General features: G+C 36.7%; 1 protein-coding gene across 1 annotated transcript in view; it reads right to left on the reverse strand.

Moving 5' to 3' along the window:
• Positions 1–23,283, reverse strand: part of MDFIC (MyoD family inhibitor domain containing) — a 91,631-nt gene that overhangs the window by 56,886 nt on the left and 11,462 nt on the right. The window contains exon 3 of the mRNA XM_050785143.1: positions 14,327–14,449. Coding sequence (XP_050641100.1) covers positions 14,327–14,449 — 123 coding nt within the window. The remainder of the gene's footprint in view (positions 1–14,326; positions 14,450–23,283) is intronic.

A 23,283-nucleotide genomic window follows, 5' to 3' on the forward strand; every position in this document is an offset into this window, starting at 1 on the left:
CTTTGCTCTTGCCAACACAAGGGCAGAATGCAGTCTTATCAATATTAGTGGTAAAAGAGCAGTAAGTTTCAACTAGGTAAGTGTACTAGAATTGGGAGCTTGGAATAAGGTTATAACTTGGAAAAACTGTCCCCTCTCCTATGATTCCAACACTCTCTAGAGGACCATATACATCATAAAGTCCTTCCCCTACCCTTATCTCTACCCCACTGTCTATTTGAGAATCACTCTAGGGTTAAAGCTGTATGCTGAAAAAACAAGATATTAGCTGCATGGCCCTAGGCCAGTTGCTTGACTTTTCTGAGCTCAGTCTTATCGATAAATAATAATGACACTTATCCCATATGCTTGAGCTGCTGATAGGCCAGGTTAGATCAATATATGAAAAACTTCATTAACTGTAAAAAGCTATGGTAATAACATTGTTAATATTACTAATAAAAACATCCTTTAATATGCATGAACTGTGGACTGAGAAAATTAGCTCCTTAAGAGAAGCAAAGATAGTCAATCCACATTTTAAACAAATTACCATAGCTTAACTAATTGAAAGCTGTCAGTCTCCTACAGAGACGCTAAATGTAGTCAAAAGGTAAAGACTTTCATTTATTCAACAATTAACATAAATGTATTGGGGGAAAACTATGTGCATGGCCCTGGGCTGAGGGATGTGGGGGCTACAGAGCTAAATGAGACACCAATCTTACCCTTAAGGAGCCTTCAGTCCAGTAATGGAGAAGAGGGTCATAAACACCTTTATTACAATTTTGAAATTAATGAGTCCTTTAGGAGAGATACAGTTAAACACTGCAAGTCCCAGGTGAGGCGGAAATCACACGGGCCTTGCTTGTTGGGCAAGAGACATGGAGAGACAGGTAACTTGAGTGAAGCCTGGGAAATGAAAAATACTAGACAAGTGGACAGAGGCGCAAGTAACATATTTTGGCTACGGCAAAAGTTCATGAAAGGAAGTAGTAGAGAAAAAAATCAATTTATTTTAATTTTTAAAATCAGTCATCCAAATTTGTTTAATGAAAGTTTACTGTCGTCCTGGAATTATGCTGATTGCTTGGGGTACAACTTAGAGCCAGCAGACATTAGACATGTGAATTGCACAAATAAATTACGAATTGTGGCAACAGCTAAAAAGGAAAGGGTGTTGTGAGAAATAGGAAAAGCCATTGTAGACGGGGGTCTGGGAAGGCCTTTCTGAAGGGACAAACCTGAAGGAATATCTGGTATGCAAAAGACAAGAGGCAGAAAGGAACCCAGTGGCATCTGAGAGACTGAAAGGAAGTCAACATGAACTACAGAGGCAGAAAGTGGTGAGGGGAGTGGCAGGATAGGGAGGGAATTTCAAGCAGAAAACATGGCCTGTCAAATGCTACAGAAAGAATAAGGACTGAGAAAAGCCCACTGCACTAAATGAGAAACACGACCTATCAGTCTCCAACCACTATTGTAGTAGTAGTTACCAATTCTTCCAGGATACAGACCAAGATGGCTTAAGGTATCAGGCATGTAGACAAGAACTGGATTTGACTACTAAGAGCTATGCTTAAATATAAACTACAATGACCCAGAAATGAGAGGACTAGAATACAATCTGAATTCTTACAGAACAGTAAGTGTCATAAAATCAAAAGGCAAGAATGAACCAAAAATGGAAACCAACTAAAAACTGAGAAGCAGAGACATTTCAATTGAGATTAGAGAACACATATTTATTCTATAATTAATCCTTCCACTACATAACACTCTTCCTCTATGCCCCACAGGCTTGGAACCTGAAGTGAGAAGACCGATGAGTGGTCTGTTACCATAGTTTCAGCATAAGCATGGCAGAAATGCCATAAGATTATGGAATTTAGGGAGATCATGAAAGATCATTTGCAGATTCCAGCTGACCATGAAAACAGTCAGGTGAAGTTGAGAAGGGGTAAGATACCACAAAGGGAAAGAACATAATTAGCAGATTAGGCACAATTATTATTAAGGAAAAGGACAGAGAGAAATGAGAATGTGAATTTCTGGTTTCAAAACCTTAGAATGGAGCAGATTTCCATAATAAAAAATTTCAAGATATATCAATATGTTGTGTAGGGTGGAATGAGTGAAATAGGTATAGCTGTTAGACTTGAAGTCAAGAATCAATGCGATTTCAAAGAAATGAAATAAATCTCTACATCAGTCTGAGACTGGAAAGTCCTGATCTAGAAGGGCAAATAAGACACTAAAATCAACTCCCTGTGTCTATGGGTTCCAAATCTGTGGATTCAGTCAATCACAAATCAAAAATATCCAGCAGTGGGGGAAAGGTGTTTGTAACTATCCCGAACATGTGCAAACGTTTTTTAAAAATTATTCCCTAGACAATACAGTACAACAACTATTTACATAGCATTTACATTGTATTAGGTATTATAAGTAATCTAGAGATGATTTAAAGTACATTAGAAGATATGCATAAGTTATATGCAAATACCATGCCATTTTATATAAGGCACCTGAGCATCCGAATATTAGGGTATGCTCAGGGGCCCTGGAACCAAACCTCCATGGATACTGAAGGAACAACTATAGAAGAGATCACATAGCTAGAAAGTGGAGCCGAAGGCATAAAAAGTCACAGCCATATCACACTCAACACCGTTTCACACAATGACTGATTGACTAAGGTACTGCTATTTGATTGTTGTGACACCTGGGAATTAATATAATATCAACATCCCTTCACATCAACTATCCAGGACCCAGATTGGTAACTAGCTTCAAATTTAATGTTGAAATAATCAGAAGTTCTTGTAGCCTGAAATTGTTCAATCTACTATGAATTAGTCCAAACACATGTAGCCTTTATGGCAAAAATCAGTATTATTCCAATCCTCTTTTTAAAAAATATTTTATTATACATACCTATTTTTTTATTTCATTGGGGTAAAATCTTTGAAATTTAATAAATTTAAAAGACAACCTTTTATTTAGAAATCAAAAAACAACTTATATGTATTTGAATAAAAAATGCTAAATGACTTGTTCTTGTTCTTGTTCTTTAAAATATGTAAAGCTAGATTAAAAATCAACTATCACAAATTGGCTAAAATACTGAAAACTTAAATATATAAGAATATGTGTTTAATCTTCCATGTTCAGTAGTAAATATTTTTACACAAAACCATTTGATAAGACTTAAAAATCTACTGAATATGGGAGAAGCGTAATAATAAGAACTCAACTCACAAAGAATAGGAAGAAAATGGTAATTATTAATAATCACACCATTCGTTGGATGTGTTGTTGTTGCCACTGCTGACTACATTATCAGTCTCCTTTGTAATTATGACAGCGCCTTTGCAGTGCTGAAGGAATATTGTGAAGATAACCTGCAAAGACAGGCCTACACATAAATGATACATTAATATCTTTTTCATAGACAGGGAATGATGGGCAGCATCCAAAATATGATCTTATTATGATCACACTGGCATGAATCAATTATTCACGACAATTTCAGATGGTGGGAATCCTTTTTTTCTCTTAAATTTTCTAATAGGAGTTCTCACAAGTTCTCATGAACCATGGAAAATATACTTAATTAAAGAATGTTCCAAAGCAGAACAAATTTCTCTACCCACTCTCTTCTATGGTTAACTTTAATGTAATTTTCACCCTCTAAGACAGCATCTGTGTGTTTTAGAAGAGATTTCCCTTGACTTCTGGGTATCTTGCTGCAGAACTCAGGGACCTGGAAAAAATCCAGCCTTTGGTGGAAAACTGTGGAGCATGGATTTGTCACTAACTCCTTAAAGACTAGCTAAAAAAAAAAAAAAAAAAAAAAAAAAAAAAGAGCAGGGCAAATCAGGTACTGATTCTCAGCTTGCTAGAGAAGGATTTCCACCAGCCGCTCTCATTCTGATAGACCGCTACATGCTGTACTGAGCCTTGGATAAAACTGGAAGCAGGTCTTCCTGCCTTCTGCTGGCTGTGGCCAGCTAAGAGCTGAGAACCACTGCCTTCCGGAGCTTGCTCATGGCAATTGTTTCACATAGCTATACAAGTTACTCATGTTTGTGACTAGCATAGCAACTGATTTGCCCAAGCCTAGAAAAACTCCTTCTTTCCTGAATTCTTGGAATTTACTGATAAAACAATTATCAAATAGATACAGAATATTACTTTATGTTTACCAGAAATGGAGTCCCACTCCTTCAATGCCTACAGCCAGGCCCAGCATCATGGGTGTGAAACTATGCAGTTGCGGAAAGCCCTGTACTTATAAGGACTCCCATGCCTGGCTTAATGTTTTGCTGTTGTTCTCTTGAAATTCGTAATAATGTTTTAACAAGAGACCCTGCGTTCTCATTCTGCACTGCCCTCCATCTTCCAAATCATGTAGCTGGTCCTGTCTCCTACAGAACCTGAAGGAAGCTGAATGTCCTGGTCTACCCATAACCTGAAGCATCTTCTACAGGTGACTGGGCTCTAATGCTACTTTGAAGAGCTGGTATCCCATCCTGATATTTTGCCATATCATGAGATAATTTTCTTTTAAAAATATTTTTGTTTTAATATAATAAAATAATTCACTTCATGGGGGAAAAAAACACAGAAAAGAGAATACAGAATATTGAGTGGGAGTCCTCTTCACCCATATGCTTTCACTCAACTTCATATAACTCCCTAAAGGTAACTATTGTGAGGAAATGGATCTATATTTTGCATTAAGAAAAAAATAAACACACATGTATAATTTGATGTTAATCTTTCCTTCATATACATATGTCCCTATATGTACACACACACACATATACTCACGTCTTTTTTTAATTATAATTTTGTATATCTACTAGACAAATGGAGAAGACTCTTTAGAATCTTACAATAATGAAGACTCGTTCAAAAAAATCTGTATTTTTTTCCCAGTTATTTCAGGGACCTCACCTTAGGGAATATCAAACTACTATTCCATTCATCCCCAACAGGTGACTGACCTTAGGCCAAAGCAGCAAAGAACCAGAGATGACCAGACCAACTGGCTATTCTTCCTAAACCATTTGTCTTTCTTTTCTTTTCCTTTCTTTTTTTTTTTTTTCCTTTTTTAGACAGGGTCTCCCTCTGTCACCCATGCTGGAATACAGTGATGCAATCACAGTTCACTGCAGTCTCGACCTCCTAGGCTCAAGCTATCTTCCCACCTCAGCCTCCCAAGTAACTGGGACTACAGGCAGGCACCACCATGTCTAGCTAATGATTGTTTTGTGTGTTTGTTTTGTTTTATGGAGTCAGAGTTTCACTATATTGCCCTGGCTTGTCTCAAACTCCTGAAATCAAGCAATCCTCATGCCTTGGCTTCCTGAAGTGCTGGGATTACAGGTGTGAGCCACTGTGCCTGGCCCTTCCCGAACCTTTAAGGTTCAATGAGGCATCTGAAATTCAAGAAACATTGGTAAAAACCCAGCTTTACCTATTATTGGATATATTTGATTAAAAGAAACCTCTAGATCTCCTCTTCCCCGACTGTTATATATGGCAATTTTTATGCAGCCTTTTCCGAATATAGCACTTTTAGTTTGGGAGAAACTATTTCAGTCACCCATCCTCCTTATGACTATACTTTGAGCCTTTACCTTCCCTGAGGCTATTCCAACTCAGAAATTTTAAATTCATACTTCTCATTCTCATACTGCATCTTCTCTTCCCATATTTTCTATTTATCTACATATCTATACCTGTTTTATTTCTGAAACAACAGGGAACTTATGGACTATTAACCACTCTGATGTTTTTTCTTATTTGTGATGGCCTTCTTGTCTTTATTTCCTTCCCTACACATTTTACAGCCATAGCTCATCACTTCACACCCTCTTTGGACAATATCCACAAATCATTTGCCCCACTGTCATTTCATCACAACTATCACTTGTCCAAACTAAAACCTTGGTCTCACTCTCAGTACCTGTAATTCCTTTCACCCTATACGTCTCACTGGCTACATCCCATGGAAAGCTGAATCCATCTCCTCCTTGTAATCCTACCTGTCATTACCCCAGTCCAGGACACCTTCCTTTCTCAGAGGGATTACACAACAGTCTTCCAGTTGATCTCTTAATGCCTTCAGTCCTTCCCATTCCTATTTATTTTCTCAGTGTTTCAAGAGTCATCATCCTAAAATATAGCCAAACTAAAACACACTGTTGATTAGGTCACTACTCCCTTCAATACTTTCTATCTTTCCTTAGGTCTTTAACAGATTCTTTCTCTCTCATCTCTCTCCATGCCTCATCTAACATTTACATCCCAGTTTACACAAAACTTCCCCAGCTCTCCTGAAAATGGCCATGTCCTGTCTTACCTCTAGAACTGTAGGTGTGCTGTGCTTTGGGCTTTAACACCCCATCCTCAGCCCCTCCCATGAACGGCTTCAGTTGGTGGACGCCCTTTAGGTATCACAGACAACAGTTTCACTAGAAAGCTCTCTCTGGCCCCCTCTCCACATTAGGGTTTGTGTTATCCCATGAGACCTACCACAACCTGCACTTCCCCACTGGAGCACTCATAATACACATTATCATATCACAATAAATTGTCTCTCCCACAAGACTGTAAACTTTGAATGAAGAACCCACACCCGTCACTGTATCTCCAATATAATGCAGTTGGTAAACCATTAACATTCAGTCTTCATGTAATCGATTTTTAATTTTGTTTTTAAAATTATACTTTAATTCCTAATTCACAAATTTCAATATAACAACACAATCTGCAAAAACATAATTTATCTTTAAGTTCACAGAGTGTTCAGATGCAGGAAGTCTGAGGTTTGAGAACTAAAATTATCTAGACCACAGCATTTGTGGTCTTGATCATTAAATGTTATTTATTTCTTCAGTGGTTAGCATTTTTGGGATGATCTCTAAGCCAGTTCCCAAGCCTCAGCTCCTTCCTGAGGCTCAGAAACACTCTCAAATAGGAGAGGAATAAATCTACCTCCTCACTGAGCCCTTGCCCACCACTTACACTTTAATGCCATCTCATTTCCCCCAATAATGACCCAAATAATTTAGGAATAACAGGAAGAGATTAAAAACCTTTAACCAAAGAAGCAGGATATAGATTACAAATCAAATGTCATTGAATATAATAAAAGTGAAAGGTAAAGTACTAGATTAGAATAATGATATTAATGATAATAAGACAACAGTAACAACACACATTGTGCTTTATGGTATACAAAGCACTTTAAAAATATTCTTATCCAATCTTCATGAAAACAAATCCGATCACTTAAGCATAATGGAAAGCATCTAGAAAAACACAAAAAGGAGCTTTGTTTGGGGGAAACACAGAGAAGTGTACATAGAAACATCCATAAATTGCAAAGCAGTTTCCTTTTTTCTTACTTCCATAAATTGCAAAGCAGTCTCTTTCTTTCTTACACTCTGCAGATTCATTTGTATATAACTTGTTATTTCACAACTCATTAAAATCTATGAGAAAATTCCAATTTACAAAATCAGAGAAGTAGAGGTAAATATGAGAACGAATTTATTACCAATTACAATCTTTAAATAGTAATGGACTTCATTATATATACCTTTATACTGATGAACAATATCTACATATGCAGTAGGACTACACATATCTGTTAGAAAGGCAGAGAATAATATGAGAAAGAAGAAGAAAAGAGGAAAAGAAGAAAAGAGGAAGAAAAGGAAGACAAAAGAACGGGAGGGAGAGAATGAAGGATGGAAGGAAAGTCCATCCAAGCCGGAGGGAGGGACACAAAAGGCAGGGAGGGAACTAAGGTTGTCTCGAATTTTTTTTCTTATGAGTAGGCATGAAAACTAAGGAACATGGGATGCAAAAAAGGCCATAAAGAAAGTGTCATTCCTATTCACCTCCTCAGAAAATGAATGTTATACAGAGCACTACCATAAGAACTTCACTGAAAACTCTTCAAAGTAGACTTATCAGTAAATGATAGCCAAATTTAGAACTTGATTGCTTTAATATCATAAAAGTCATCTATACATACTTCAAACTTGACATGAATAAACCATGTGCAGCTTGGGAGTAAGAAGGGAGTTAGAAAGAATAAATGGAATACTGTAGTGATTTAGAATCTTCATCTCAGGACCTTAACATCTGAAATAATACAGGCAAGGTAGGTAAAGCATCTCTTCCCTCCCCCTCATTAATTCAATACACTTAAGTCATCATGCATTTATTAAGCATAAACCATGCAGCAATCAATGTGCTGGTTATTGTTGTAGACAATATCAAGGGTGTTGGAAAGACATGATCTTTTGGATCCAGCCTGTCTGGACATGTAACCCAATGGAGCCATGATGAAAAAATAAAACAAAACAAGCCTTAGAACTAATAGTTGGGCTCAAGGGTAATAATAATGAAAACCAATAAATTCAGCGTGTGCCTACTCATTTGGCTCTGTGCTAAGGAAGCATACAATATGCATTTTCTTGTATAATCATCAAAATGACAATGAGGCATAAAGTGTTAGCACCTCCCTTTTAAAAATGAGATGTTAGAGCTCACAGAGGGTAGGTAACTGGCCTAGCATTAGTAGTAATGATGCAGCCACAGTCTGACTCCTGGAAGTCAGTTTCCATTGACCTCTCAGCCCCTGAACATTAAATGCTCAAAACAAAAATCGGCTCAAAATGAAATGGTTTTCCCCAACTTCTGGGCAGAAGCCAGATTAGGATAGAATAGTGCAGCCTGAGAAGAAGTGTGTCAGGTAACTTGACCTCCACTCTAGAATACAGCCTAATGGTTGCCATTGACCAATGAGATAAATACAGGAGCCCATCAAAAATGACTTAGGATTATCCACCCAACCTTGAACTCAAACGATTAGTTTGATTTTGGAATAATTGACCATAAACATCCTCCTCTAAAACAATAATCAAAGCATGTGTACTACAGTCACATAACTGTTTGTCCAACATATTGAATAAACAGAGAATCTTTCTGAGAGCCAAATGGAGGAGGAAAAGACATTGAGCAAGGCAAAAGTCAGAATTACTTGCTTCCAATATGTGCTCCCAAAAATGAATGAGCATAAAATATTAGGGAAAAACTCCTAGATTACCCAAGAAACATAATACGATAGCTGTATCTTCCAGTCTTAACTAGGCCATAGTCATCTAAGGGCTGGTTGATGGCCTTTTCCATATAAAGTGAATTCTAAAGAAATCCAAAGTAACACTTACTGAAATGTGCCTTCAAAGGAGAGCTGTGAAATAAACTTAATACAAACCTCTCAATGCTCTTTCCTTACCAACAAAGTAAAAATGCTCTAAGTATATAAATAGAACACCTGAGTATCTGCTTTTCTTTCAGTATTTTACATAAAGGAGGCATTCCCTAAAGTGATTAAATGGTATGCATTAAAGGGTGATCCGCATTAAGTTGGCAAAGGCTAGGAAAAGAAATAATAGAGCTCCTAATAACAGAGCCTGTTGATGTTGAGAGGAAATGCAGATGATGCCAAGAGAAAGGTTTCAAGTAGCAGGATGAGTGAAAAGGCATGATACAGCAGCTCCATAAGGGTGAGCAACTGTGAGATGGAGAAGAGCTTGCATTCTACTGCCAATTAAGTGCTTACTATTATGAGAGCTAAAAACTCTTCAAAATGAATAAATGGGTTAAATAGAATGGGGATTACCATTTAAGTAGAGCATTCTAACTTTGCTTCAGATCATGGGAATTCTATAAAATCACAAAGGAGAGAATTAGCTGAACAAAATAGTTTAATTTAATGGGAAATTTATTTCAGAAGAGAAGCTAAGGAAAATTTCTGGAGTTAAGTAATGACATTTAGAATTAGGAGACGTTTATGTAAAAGCAATGTCCAAGGATAAAGTTAACTAATAAGAATTTTCAGAAAGACCTAGAAAAACCTGAGATAGAGACCTGAGGCACTTTATAAAGAGGAACAAAGAAAAATGTAAGCTCTCTATTGGAAATAATTAGAATAGTAGAATTTGACCTAAATTAAAGGAAAATATTACACATGCCTGAGTGTAAGCACAGTAACACACACACACACACACACACACACACTTCTCCCTACCTTAGAAATCCCCCCAAAGACTGAGATCGAAATGTTGCTTCTGTTGCTTCTGTTCCTTTTCTTGTCTAATTAAAACATGAAATGTTGCCTATTGCCTGTTATCAGTTTATGCATATTATTGGTTAAACAGAAAAATTAATATTAATTGATGGTGTCGCTTCACTGTAACATTTATTTTAGTAAGTCAGAGGAATAGTTTCAAATTATATTTGAAACTATTATATTTATTGTTCAAAATATATTTCAAAACTATTTGAAACTATTATATTATATTTATTGTTCAAATAATTATATTTGAACAAGGCATAGCTTCAAATTATATACGATACCATATATCCTAATCTGAGGGGAAAAGCCAAAGGCTTAGTTGGTGCTCTTATAAATTCCAAAATTTAAGCCACCTTTCAGAAATTAAATTATACACCAAAATATGTTCTAAGAATATAAAAGCCTTTTGAACTGTAAAAAGGATAAAAAGTCATAACATAAAAAAAGAATATCCAATTATAAACTTTTTTTTCATAAAACCTTTATTGTTTTTAATTCTTTACTAATTTGGTTTAGAAATTTTTAAACAAATTTAAGTGGCTGGAATTGTCTTTTTAAATTTAAATTTCGTAAGAAAGAGAACCAAAATGTGCATTCTCTGACCAGATAGTGTGGGGCCTATTTTTTCGAAATGTTTGATTCCACATGAGTTTCTTCTTTTTATTTATTACTTCCATAATGTATTCTCTGTAATAAGTTAGCAATTCAAGGGCAACCAATTTGAAATCCATACCCTGAAAAACCATAGTACCCCAGGCCTGCCACCTGCAATGTTTTCTAGGTGGACCAGGGAAAGCAGACTAAGTACAGACTTCTGTGTAGAGCATGAACCAAGTATGAGTTCAAGCAGGTAGTCTGCTAAGGTCAGGGTTAAAGTTCACAGAATAATCTGGAAATTATTCTCAGCTTGAATATCCCTTATGAGGCCTGAGAATACACCCTTTAATTAGAATACAATTTCCAAAGCAGCCACTCCCTTGACTTTCCAGAGCTCAGTTATTCTCAGCAAAGTAAAAACAGCCTTATTACACTGACAGCTAACAGTCCCCTATAAATTATGCCTTGAGTGTCCCGCAAAGAAGGCAGCAGCCACCCGGCACAACGGAGACACGAGCTGCCAAGCCCTCACCACTTTCAAGAATAAAGAAAAAGAAGTCACATTCGACCGAGTCTCTCTCCTTCACTTCTTGCGTGTGCAGCTGAGCTGCCCCATGGAAGCTTGGAAAATGTGTGGGCTGTGCATTTGAAAATGTTCCCACACCCAGCCAGCCTCGTTTTTCTGATGATCCCTCTATTCAGCCAAACTCACACTACAGTGGGAACACTAACATCAATTCCGTGAGAGCCAGCTGTCTGCCTCTTCCACGGTGCTGAGAGAGCCACACAGGACTCCTGGAATGGGAGCCAGCCCGGGCCTGACTCAACACAGATGTTCCCCTCCTCCCATGAAGCTCTGAGCTAGAGTCTCCTTTTCCAGGGCCTATTGTTATTACAAAAGAGTTTCTGGGCCCCCAAAATGTGCGAGATGCTTAAGCAAGAGGAAAATACACATTTTCCTAACTTCAGAGTTAAGACAGACAGACATTAAATTACACAGAGATGGCCAATGACTCTGTGGGGAAGGCCAAAGAAGGAAAGTTAGGCAGTTCTGAGAGTTTAGTATCAAAGGAGTTGGAATAGCAGAAGCTACCACAATACAAAACTTTCAAATGCTATCCAGAATTGAGTCAGTTTTAAAGATGATATAAAATGTTCCACTTCTGCAAATCCAGATATCAATTTTTTTCTGTTGATCCAACAAAGTAGACTTTGTCTAGAAAAGTATGACTGGGAAAATAACAAAAATGGAGTTTTTGAAATTTATAATCAAATTCAGAGTCAGATTTCACCCACCAATATTTGGAAATGCTTGCCAGCTTATGTTTCAGGCAGGAGTGGCATTGCTATCTTTGGCCGGTATCTTTTGTGTATCCATTTATCTGTCAGTTTCCCCAGCAGCCCTTTCAGAGGGGGGTTTAAATTTCTGTATCGCTTCATTCCTTCAGTGAATATTAGTAAGAAACTAGACAGTTGTTTCCTAATGTTCCAAAGTCCCATGGGACAGGGTACATCATTATCTCAATAAAGAAACTCATGCAATTTACAATATATTTGATTTGATACCCACTTAACCAATTAAACCATAGAGTAAATCATTTTAATTCATTCTTTTTAATGGTATGGATTCTATGACTAATGTGAGCTTAACCAAATAATATAAACACATTTAACACATTAGCATGACTCTCCATATTCTTATTTAATAGTGTTTTTTTGTTTGTTTGTTTTTTCTGAGACAGAGTTCGCTCTGTTGCCCAGGCTGGAGTGCAGTGTCACGATCTTGGCTCACAGCAAACTCCGCCCCCCGCCGCCCCCAGGTTCATGCTATTCTCCTGCCTCCGCCTCCCAAGTAGCTGAGACCATAGGCGCCCACTACCACGCCCAGCTAATTTTTTTGTATTTTTAGTAGAGACGGGGTTTCACAGTGTTCACCAGGAAGGTCTCAATCTCCTGACCTCATGATCCACCCGCCTCGGCCTCCCAAAGTGCTGGGATTACAGGTGTGAGCCACCGCACCCGGCCTAGTGTTTGTATATTTTATTGTTGTTGTTCGAAGAAATCTTACTCACATTTTCCTATTGTGTGCCCTAGGAAAAGAGATTAAGGAAATAAACCAATTAAATGAAGCACACACTTAAAATTGTAACAACTGAAAAAACAAAGTGAGAAAACCATTTTGCTTCCCAACAGATAGAGGTAAAATGGTCTCTAGAACTTCTTCTAGTGCTCACTAACTCTGGTTGCTAGGAAATCAGAGATAAAATAGGCCAGTTATTCCACAAAATCATGTGTTTCACAATAGCAGAGTCAATATTAGATAAAAGCTAATCAATATATGTTTTTGAGATAAATGTTTACTTGAAATCATGTTTATTTGATTCTTTGGATAAAGCTATATAAATCTTCCTCCTCACTAATTTCTGAGCCTCATTTCCTTCCTTCCTACTCCCTTCTCCAAGACGAACGTCTATAAAAGCCAAAATGGTCCTAAAATTAATATAAAACATACTCATTTTTACAGTTTTTGTTTGAAACCTGGAAATTTCCTTCAATAGTGTTTTTATTGTTGTTGTTTATTTTCCCCTAAGTTGGACACTTCCTTCTTTTTTTCTAATTTATTTTGTTTAGTTTTCAGTTAGAGACAGGTAGTGGCATTCTAGAGAGGAAAGAAATGTTCTAAGTTTCAAAGTAAGTGTAATGTGGAAGACAGTAAAGGGTCAATAGTATGAAGTTATTTAAACTAAAGAAATAAGTTTTTAAAATAAAATAAACATTTGATCCCAGAAGTAAATTCTCCTCTACCCACTCTGAAAACCTGAGAAGGAAACATGGTACTTTGGTTACTCTAAAGGGGAATATCAAAAGATTTACTCTCTGTGCTCTTCCAGGTGTGGCCTAGCAGCAATATTTACACCTACGTGTTTGCTATGTCCAATAATTCATTGTATGGCAAATTCACCTTGAACACACCTAGGGGAACTTAGTGACCAGAACGTGAGCTCCAGGAGCTCGAGAGCAGAACCTCACATGGAATCAGCATTCTGATCAGCACCCAAAAGACATGGTATTGCAGGGCATTCAAAGAGTAACATGAAAATAGACCAAAGTTTTTGTATGCAATTTTAGGAAGAAGAATATCACAAAAAATTTTTAACCAACAGTGATAAAATATTAATAAAAAAAAATTTAGAGTCAGTTAGCTAGGAGAACAGAGACCACAGTAGCATTAATCTTTTAGCTCCACCATCTTTCCCTTGTTAGTTTCTCCATCCGCATATACTTAGAGTTGTTTGACTTTCGCTTAGTTGCTACTCAAAAAGGAACTGAATTTTGACTAAATCTCTCTGAGAATAGAGTCCAACATTTACGGGTCAATTCTTCTTTTCTGAAGAAAGACAACACTGATAGCATTATGTATACCCTAGCTTTAGCTCTGTAATTTAAAATATGAATGAAACTACTTTTAGATAAACTCTGTTGATTTACGGATTTGTAGCAGAATTATCTGGGACAATTTAACGAAGAATATATTATGATAGTCATATCCCAAAATCACTCAAAGTTTTTTCTAAAAATACTTACTTCTGATGAGTTCACCATCTGAAGGATTTCCCCAAATGGACTGGTCTTGCATCTCTCCATGTGTGAAGTGGCTGTTGGTAGCTTGAGTTATATCTTGCTCAGTATTGTCTTTATCACATTTTCCTGAATTAAAAAAGATACATTTAATATAATTGAATTTATATATTTTACTCTTTTTTTAGTATATACATTTTTCTAAATGCTTCCAAGTCTGCCATACTATAAGGATATAGAACAGGTCTACCTCTATTGACTGCTGTCTATGTTATTGACTCAGTAACAGGTATTTACTGAGCACCTACTATCAGCCTGACATTAAAGAACCAGAGATGTTCATGGTAAAAATAATCTGTTAAGTTTACAGTAAACAAGTAATTTTAATACAGCAAGTGATGTGCCATGATAGAGAAATGTGGGAACGTTACAGGAAGGATGAAAGTGAGTGAGTCCATGCATGTAGAGGGTTGAGCAGCGGGGAAAGGAGTGAAAGAGAAGAAGCTCTGATGAGTGGTAGAGATGAAAGTCAGCCCGCAGCTGAATGAGGAGAGACTGAGTAGTGAGGAGGTATAGAAAGCAACTATAGCATTCTCTCTCTAGAAAGTGAAGAAAAAGTCAAGGACTGTGTAATGCATCCTCCGAGAAAGGGGTGTTTAGGAGGAGAGAATCGCAGGTGGGTTTATGGGTTCTCAGGGAGAAAACCAACATGTATGGAAACGTAAAGTCTTTGGGAAGCATAAGTCAAGCCAAAAGCGAACTGGCAATAAGGTAAAATGCATGCTATGAGAGGTCCAGATCACCAAAGAGGTTCAAAGGAAGCAAAAATACTCATCAGGATTCAGAGATCAAGAAAAGCACTGAGAAAAGGGTACATGTTGGATGGTCATTAAAAGATTATTTGGATTTCCAAAAGTCCAGATGAGAGAAAGGTGGAAGAACAGCACAGGCAAACTCCAAAAGCAGACATTGGGGCAAAGGTTCCAACTCTGGACTGTGAAGGACTATGAGTAGAAAATTAGGAGAGAAGACTGTGAAGGTTTGATTAGAGACATTGTGTGAATATTATAATGCTAAGGTGAGAAATGTGGATGAAATTCAAAAGCAAGAAAAATAAGTCAAACTAGCCACTGAAGCTTTATGAAATGCCTTATCAGAGCCACGCCTTAGGAAGATTAACAAACTTGTGCACACTTGTGATTCTCAGTTCTGGATGCACTTTAATTCACTTGGAGAGTTTTTTGTTCTGTTTTTTTTTTGTTTGTTTTGTTTTGAGACAGAGTCTCGGTCTGTCGCCCAGGCTGGAGTGCAGTGGCACGATCTCCGCTCACTGCAAGCTCCGCCTGCCGGGTTCACGCCATTCTCCTGCCTCAGCCTCGCCAGCAGCTGGGACTACAGGTGCCCGCCACCATGCCCGGCTAATTTTTTTGTATTTTTAGTAGGGACGGAGTTTCACCGTGTTAGCCAGGATGGTCTCGATCTCCTGGCCTCGTGATCTGCCCTTCTCGGCCTCCCAAAGTGCTGGGATTACAGATGTGAGCCACTGCGCCAGGCCGCTTAACATGTTCCTGGGTACCAGAATCAAAGATTCTATTTCAACTGAGGGAGAAGAGGTTGAACTCAGATGATTCCATTGGAGTATGGATCCATCTAAGAGGGAGAATACAGTAAGGGAAACTAAAGGAGAGACTTCGCAAAGCCCATATTGAAGTTGATAAGAGTATAATTAACTGGATAACAAGATGGAATAGGGAGTAAACGTGAGAAACTAACTAGAGGTTTGTAGAGATAATCAAGGAAGGTGGGGCTGGATATGACCAAGTTCTCAGTCTGGATTTGACTGGGAAAGCCTAAAAATCAGAAGACCAATTTATGCTTTCAGTAATATATATTTTTGCATAGTAGATGTTTAAGCATTTTGCTAGTTGATGAGGACACAATGAATTATGAAATGCTGCCCAGGCCTTCTTGGAGTTTACAGTCTAGTGGATGAATTAAGTATTGGACATTTGAATTTGCAAGTCAGAAAAAAGGTTATAGCTAGAAATAGTCATCTTTCTAAACTTGATTTCCAAAGCCATTCAAATTAATGACTCACTAAAAGAGCGAATATATTAAGAAATATCAAGAAGAGTACCAAGTACCAAGAAGAGTCCGTACAATTAGGAAGGAGTTAGAGAAGTAAGAAAAACTGCATGATGTTAAGCCATGGAAGCAAAGAAAGGAAAGAGATTCAAACAGAAGTTGTTAGTCAACCGTGTTAACATTTCCAGTGGAAGGAAAAAATTTCTGCACACGCAAAAATTTTTCATGTACCATGGGGATTTCACAACAATTAAAAAGTTCTGCCATGAAACAAATTTCAACACATAAAAATAGATGGACACCCACTTGGGAGGTGGCTAGTTCTAATCCCAAGCCAAAGTAAAGGACCATTGGCTTAGAAGGACAGCATTGTTGAGATAATGAAGGCCCCCTTTTAAGAGAAAATTGCTTTGGGTGGGGGAGATGTATGCCTGTTGGACATGTAAATAGTCCAGAGGCTAAGGTCTCTGAAGCAAATGGGGTCTTAAATTCCAAGGATTTTTATAAACAAAACCATATTCAAATAGTAGTAAAATATAAATTGAAAATATACTAAACCAATATGTTCTAGATTTATGTAACATTTACTCAGCATTATCATAGAGAAATGTAATCTTCATGAGATATGTTAGTTTCAATTAAAATCTTTACTTTTTTAAACAACTCCAGAAATCTTTCCACTGCTACAGTCAACTCAAGGACATTCTGAGATTATCAATAAAAGAGATTTTTCATAGAAACTCACTAGTAGACATGAACTAGCTCATCGGCAGAGTCCTAAATACTTGCTGCCATTGTTATGTAGCTGACTGCCGCCAGGTGTCATGCTAGTAGGCTTGATTCAATTAGTAACTTTAATTGAAGCTGAATGAAATTAATTATATAATTTTGAGCTGTTCAAGTTTAATTCCATTAAAATTAATTCATGAAACCAAGGCATTATGAAGCATTGCTGACTAAAAGAAAATAGGTATGAATAAAGCCTCTAGACACACTTAACTCATATTTGAATCATGTCCAATATTCGAGTGCTAAACACAGACCCTCTCAATTCTCCATTGAATAAATGAAAATGCCATGTGGTCCATATACACATAGATGTGCAACTATATAACCCACTCTAGGTAAAAAATAAAGTTCTTCCTGCTCTAAACTGTTATTAATGGACAATTTATCACATTTTTTAAAAAGTTTCCTTATCTGTGAAATTCTAGAATTAGGTGATTCCTAGTGTCCATCTCAGGTCAAAAAAGAAAAAAACTATCATTCTCTGTCTGATTATATTCAATAAATAGTAAATAATATGCAGTTACTATTAATTCACTATTCTCAGTCTATTCAACTTTACTTCTCTTGAAAACTAAATGTCTTGGCTCAAAAGCTGGTCTCAGGGTTTTGCTGTGTTCTGCAGCACCTAGCCCAAAGCAAGATTCAGAAAAGGTTCCCAACAAAAATAATTGAAATTGACTGTTGCCAATTGTCCACTTGTACAAACTAAACTTCTATGACCACTTGACTGTTCTGTGACTTTCAAATGTATGCATGTCATTTTATTAATATATTCTTACTATTTACTCATTTCAGTGAGCTACCCATATGGCAGTCTCATAAATGGTGGGCAGTTACATATAACACTGAAGAAATGCTCTGAAGAGAGATCAGGATTTATTGATAGATAATTGTAAGATGGCGACCATGATATCCAAACATGAAACCAACCTTACTAAAGCTTTCAGTTGGTTGAGTCAGCCACTACTCATTACAATAACAAAATGGAAGTTTCTAGTAACCAATTTCTATTATCAGAGTAGATTTTTTGTGTTATTTCTGAAATGAGAAACAGAGAACTCAGCCCTGGTTTAATAAATTTCACTCTGTATAATGGAGGTTTGTAGTTGCAACTCAACTAGTAGGTAGGCCTGAAAGATAACCCATAGGTAGTCAGGTGATTTTGGTCACGTATGAAATCAGTCTGTACTTTCTACAAGATTTCTATTTACATGTCCAACAGGCATACATCTCCCCCACCCAAAGCAATTTTCTCTTAAAAGGGGGCCTTCATTATCTCAACAATGCTGTCCTTCTAAGCCAATGGTCCTTTACTTTGGCTTGGGATTAGAACCGTATGTACAGTTGAAACATAAACATGCACAGGCCCAAGCTAAGAGATTTCAACTCAGGTGTGTGTGGGGCTGGGGGAGTGATGTCATCATGATATATGGCCCGGCTTGAGGGGCACTATTCTAAGTGAACTCTTATCTTGTACTACACAACTATTTATATCAAGAAAAAAAAACTTAGGTATATCAAATATTGAGATACAGACTTTGATACTCATCCCCTTGTCACAGTATTCTAAGTACTAGAAAATAGATTTGTATCTAATCATTGAATTAATATAGAGGTATTTATTTCTGTCTCCATGTAAGGATAACTATTAAGAATACAAAATCTGGCTGGGCATGGTGGCTCACGCCTATAATCCCAGCATTTTGGGAGGCTGAGAAGGGTGGATCACCTGAGGTCAGGAGTTCGAGACTAGCCTGACCAACACGGTAAAACCCCGTCTCCACTAAATACAAAAAATTAGCTGGGCATGGTGGCGCATTCCTGTAATCTCAGCTACTTGGGGGCTGAGGCAGGAGAATCGCTTGAATCCAAGAAGACAGAGGTTGCAGTGAGCCAAGATCATGCCACTGCACTCCAGCCTGGGCAACAAGACTGAAATCCCATCTCAAAAAATAAAAAAGAATGCAAAATCTGAATTATATATCATGCTAATCAATTCTACTAATAATGGGATAAAAGAAATACGTTTTAGATTTCAAAATAAAAATTGAAGATGCATTAAAAATAGTACTAGATCAAAGGATAGTTGAACACCACTGGCATCTACTTCCAAAGGCTAGCTCCTGAGCATCCTAGTATGTCTACTCTGGACAAACAAGTGACGAAGAACTACTTTTCTCTGGATGAAGAAAAAGGCTAGTTCCCTGGCAACAAATCTTCTCACTGGGGAGACCAAACACACACACATAAACAATCAAGCAACTGCAAAACAGAAGGTAGTGACAACTGCTCCAACATAATTCTGGCTCAAAGGCTGACCAGCTGTGTGACTGGGACTCATTGTCTTCATCCTCTTCATCAGGAAATTAGAGCATTGAACTGGATGAACGCAGAGGCCTTTCTGGCTCTAAAATTCTGCAAATCTGATTCTGCACAAGAACTAAACAATAGAGCCAAAAGCTCACACACACGCAGAAGAGTGTTTAAAATGGAGTCGAGGAAATCATAGAAAAGCCATTGTAGGGCATTGGATTTGAATTAATTCTCAAAGAAAGTGACGAACATGAATTGAGTGAGAGTAAATGGAAAAAGTAAGGGTTCCAAATGATCAATTTAAATACAATATGTCCTACTCAGAAATGACTGTCTATCTTACAGAATCAATACCCTTTATCTTCCTGTTTCTAAAGAAGGGCATGAATGGTAAGAAACAATCTTCTCCAATCTCAATTCTTCCTGTTGAAGGAGAATGAAAAATATTCAGGTAAATAGAATTTCTGTTTAATTTAAAATTCTATAACATTTTACTTAGTTGGCATTATCTAAATTTAAAACTTGGTAGTTTTACTTGTCTACAACAGTTGGAGGATAAAATAATAAGATGGTAATTAGCAAAAGAGAAAAATATAAGAACATTAATAATAAATTAGAAAATAACATATAAAATATGATATATGCCACATAACAGCCACTCAACTAATATGTGTTTGTTACATAAGTTTCAAAAAAAAAGTTTTCTTTGTTTGAAAGAATAATCAATGTTTGGAATTATAGTACTAATGGTTTTCAAAGGACTTAAATATATAATATTTATTTGATCTTCAGAACCATCAACAGTGTAATAAAGAGAAAAACTTAGCCCAGTTTTACTGATAAGAAAACAGAATCTCAGAGATAGATATACAGTTGGAAACAGGAGGATAAAATCCAGAGTTGGAAAAGATCTGCAGCTCAGCTAGTTTCATATCCCACTCAGTGTAGAAAAGTCTACCGTAATATTCAGCCCTTCTCCAAAATTTCAATGATTGCTACTTCACAAGGGGACACCTTGTATTCTTGGTCAGATTGGTGCATTAACAAGTTATTCTTTTTTTTTTTAACATAAATCTGCTATTAAGTCATTTATAACTATTCTTAGTTCTGCCCTTTGTAGGTAGAAATAGTAAGCTTTACCTTTTCTATAAGACAATTGTTCAAACTATTGAAGAGGGATATTTCTCCAACAATTTATAATCAAGCAATAATATTATCTCCATAACTGAATGCTTTTAACAAATAATATTATAGTAACAGAAGAACCTGAGAATGTTGCTTCAAATTTCTGTACATGCCACAGTTTTCAAAAAAATGGGGGCAATATTGCCATTTAAAAGTCCAATACTTGAAGTCTTCCTGATGAATAAAAGGATTCTCATTAGTGTCTCTGGGACAGAAGGACTCTCTCCTAATTTTACGCTGCACTAGAGAAGCGACTAAAAGCAAAGGATCTAAAATCAGGGTGCCTGCGTCCACCACTAATGATGTGGATCTTGGACAAGTTAATCTTTGCCAGTTTCTTCATCTTTAAATGGGAATAAAAACAGTCTCTACCTCGTAAGGTGGATGTGGAAATAAATGAAATCAAGCCAGGAAAGCACAGTGTCTGATATAGAATAAGAGCTCATTCACACTGGCTATTGTTATTACATTAAGTGTTATTGCAATAAGCACCTTTTTAAAACATGCTATAAATAAATCATAAGGAGGCTGGTAAGGGCAGTATCCATTCAGTAATCTCTATATGAAAAACCAGACAATAAGTATGTTTCCAGACTGAATACAAGGAAAAGTATTGTTTCCTTTGAGTAGCTGTATGTTATTTTTTTCCTTATAGACAATGAAAAGTATATCCTCCAAAAGTTTTCTTTTGAACGCACATCTATATACAAAATTGAATAACTGTGTTTGACCCCACAGCCTATACCTATACATTCTGATTTCCCCAGGCTTGGGTTTCCTAGTCTATTTATATTTACCGTTATTCTGTTTTAATCCTTTTTAAAAAGTATTCCTATAAGCCACCTCAAATATTCTACTGAACCAGGCAGAAGTGTGTGTAAACTCACAAACCAAAAAAAAAAAAACAAAAAAGAAAAATACATTTTCTACTTGTTACTCATACTTTATTTGCTTACTTCCAGAAAGACTAATATAAATTATGTTCCTTGGCAGGAATTTTTATAAAACCTCATAAAACTTAATCAGTGTAAAATATACTTCTATTCTTATAAAAAGGAGTATAACTAGCTCTCTTTGTGTTTAAATTTTGAGACTTTTGCATGTGAGCTCTCATACACTTCCATTAAATATTTGATGATAATCTATGACAGAGCATTTGTAATCTGCACATTATATATATTGTTATTGTTGATATGCAATTTATATTCATACCTCCCTTATCTATAACAAACTTGCTTTAAACAATTTCATATTTACTCTTCCATTAAAACACCAGCATTATTACAGATGATCGATATGTATTCTAGTTTATGAAATTTCAAGTAATCTGAGACTAAAATCTCTGGGAAAAGTAACCAAAAAAAAACTAGGTCTGTATTTTCCCCGTAGTTCAGAATAATGTGGAAATTCTGCAAATGTTTCCCAACTGTAACCTTTAAAAAACCAAAGATAAGGCAGCTTTCAGGAAGACCTGAGGCTCTGGAATTTTACTTCTTCACTGATCCAAAAAAAAAAAAAAAAAAAACCCTCAAGCTTAATGACCTTTAAGGAACATTGCAAAACCAACCTGCTTTGCCTAACATTCTAAAATGGATTAAAATTGCATTGTCCAAAAATACACGTTAAGATAACCAAAGCATTTAAACAGATGAGTGAATGAACATATGCATAAATTTCAAGATTTTGCAAACACAAGGAAGTTATATAATCATACACTATAACTGTTTGTTGAGTAAGTCAAATGCTTAAATCAATGTAATTTAATTAATTCATTGCTATCAGTATTTTGAAAAATAATAAGACTTCTGAGCAAGATCTAAAATATATTCCTTTGAAGGGCTTCTTATGTATTTAGAAGCATATGGTATGTTTAGACCCAAAAGAATGGCGGGCAAATTATACTGACTCAATCACTTTATAGGTTTGGGGTAGGTAAAAGGAATGGAATATGCACAAACAAAATTGGAAAACAAATTACAAAATTATATGAAAATCCAATTGAGTATAAATATGCAAAGAAATAGGTACAAAGTGCAGCAATCATTTAACATACATCTCAATAAATCAGGGCTCTAAATTCATGAAGGGAGAAGGAAGAATTGTGCGCTTTCCACTTAAGAAAATAAGCGCTTGGGACTGCGCGCGTTGACTCACGCCTGTAATCCCAGCACTTTAGGAGGCCAAGGCGGGTGGATCACGAGGTCAGGAAAACGAAACCATCCCTGGCTAACATGGTGAAACCCCGTTTCTACTAAAAATACAAAAAAAAATAGCCGGGCGTGGTTGCGGGCGCCTGTAGTTCCAGCTACTTGAGAGGCTGAGGCCGGAGAATGGTGTGAACCCGGGAGGCGGAGCTTGCAGTGAGTGGAGATCGCGCCACTGCACTCCAGCCTGGGCGACAGAGGGAGACTCCCTTTGAGAAAAAAAAAAAAAAGAAAGAAAAGAAAAGAATCCCTTGGATAACAGCAATCTGATGTGAGGACCCAGGACACATCTCAGTCATCTTAGTCTCTTGCAGCTTTTACATCTAAACCTACTTTTCCTTACCCTAAGAATAAATTTTTAGGATGATTGACCTTGAGGCACAGCAA

This window comes from Macaca thibetana, chromosome 3, assembly GCF_024542745.1.
Source record: "Macaca thibetana thibetana isolate TM-01 chromosome 3, ASM2454274v1, whole genome shotgun sequence".
In the NCBI taxonomy this organism is placed as follows: domain Eukaryota; kingdom Metazoa; phylum Chordata; class Mammalia; order Primates; family Cercopithecidae; genus Macaca; species Macaca thibetana.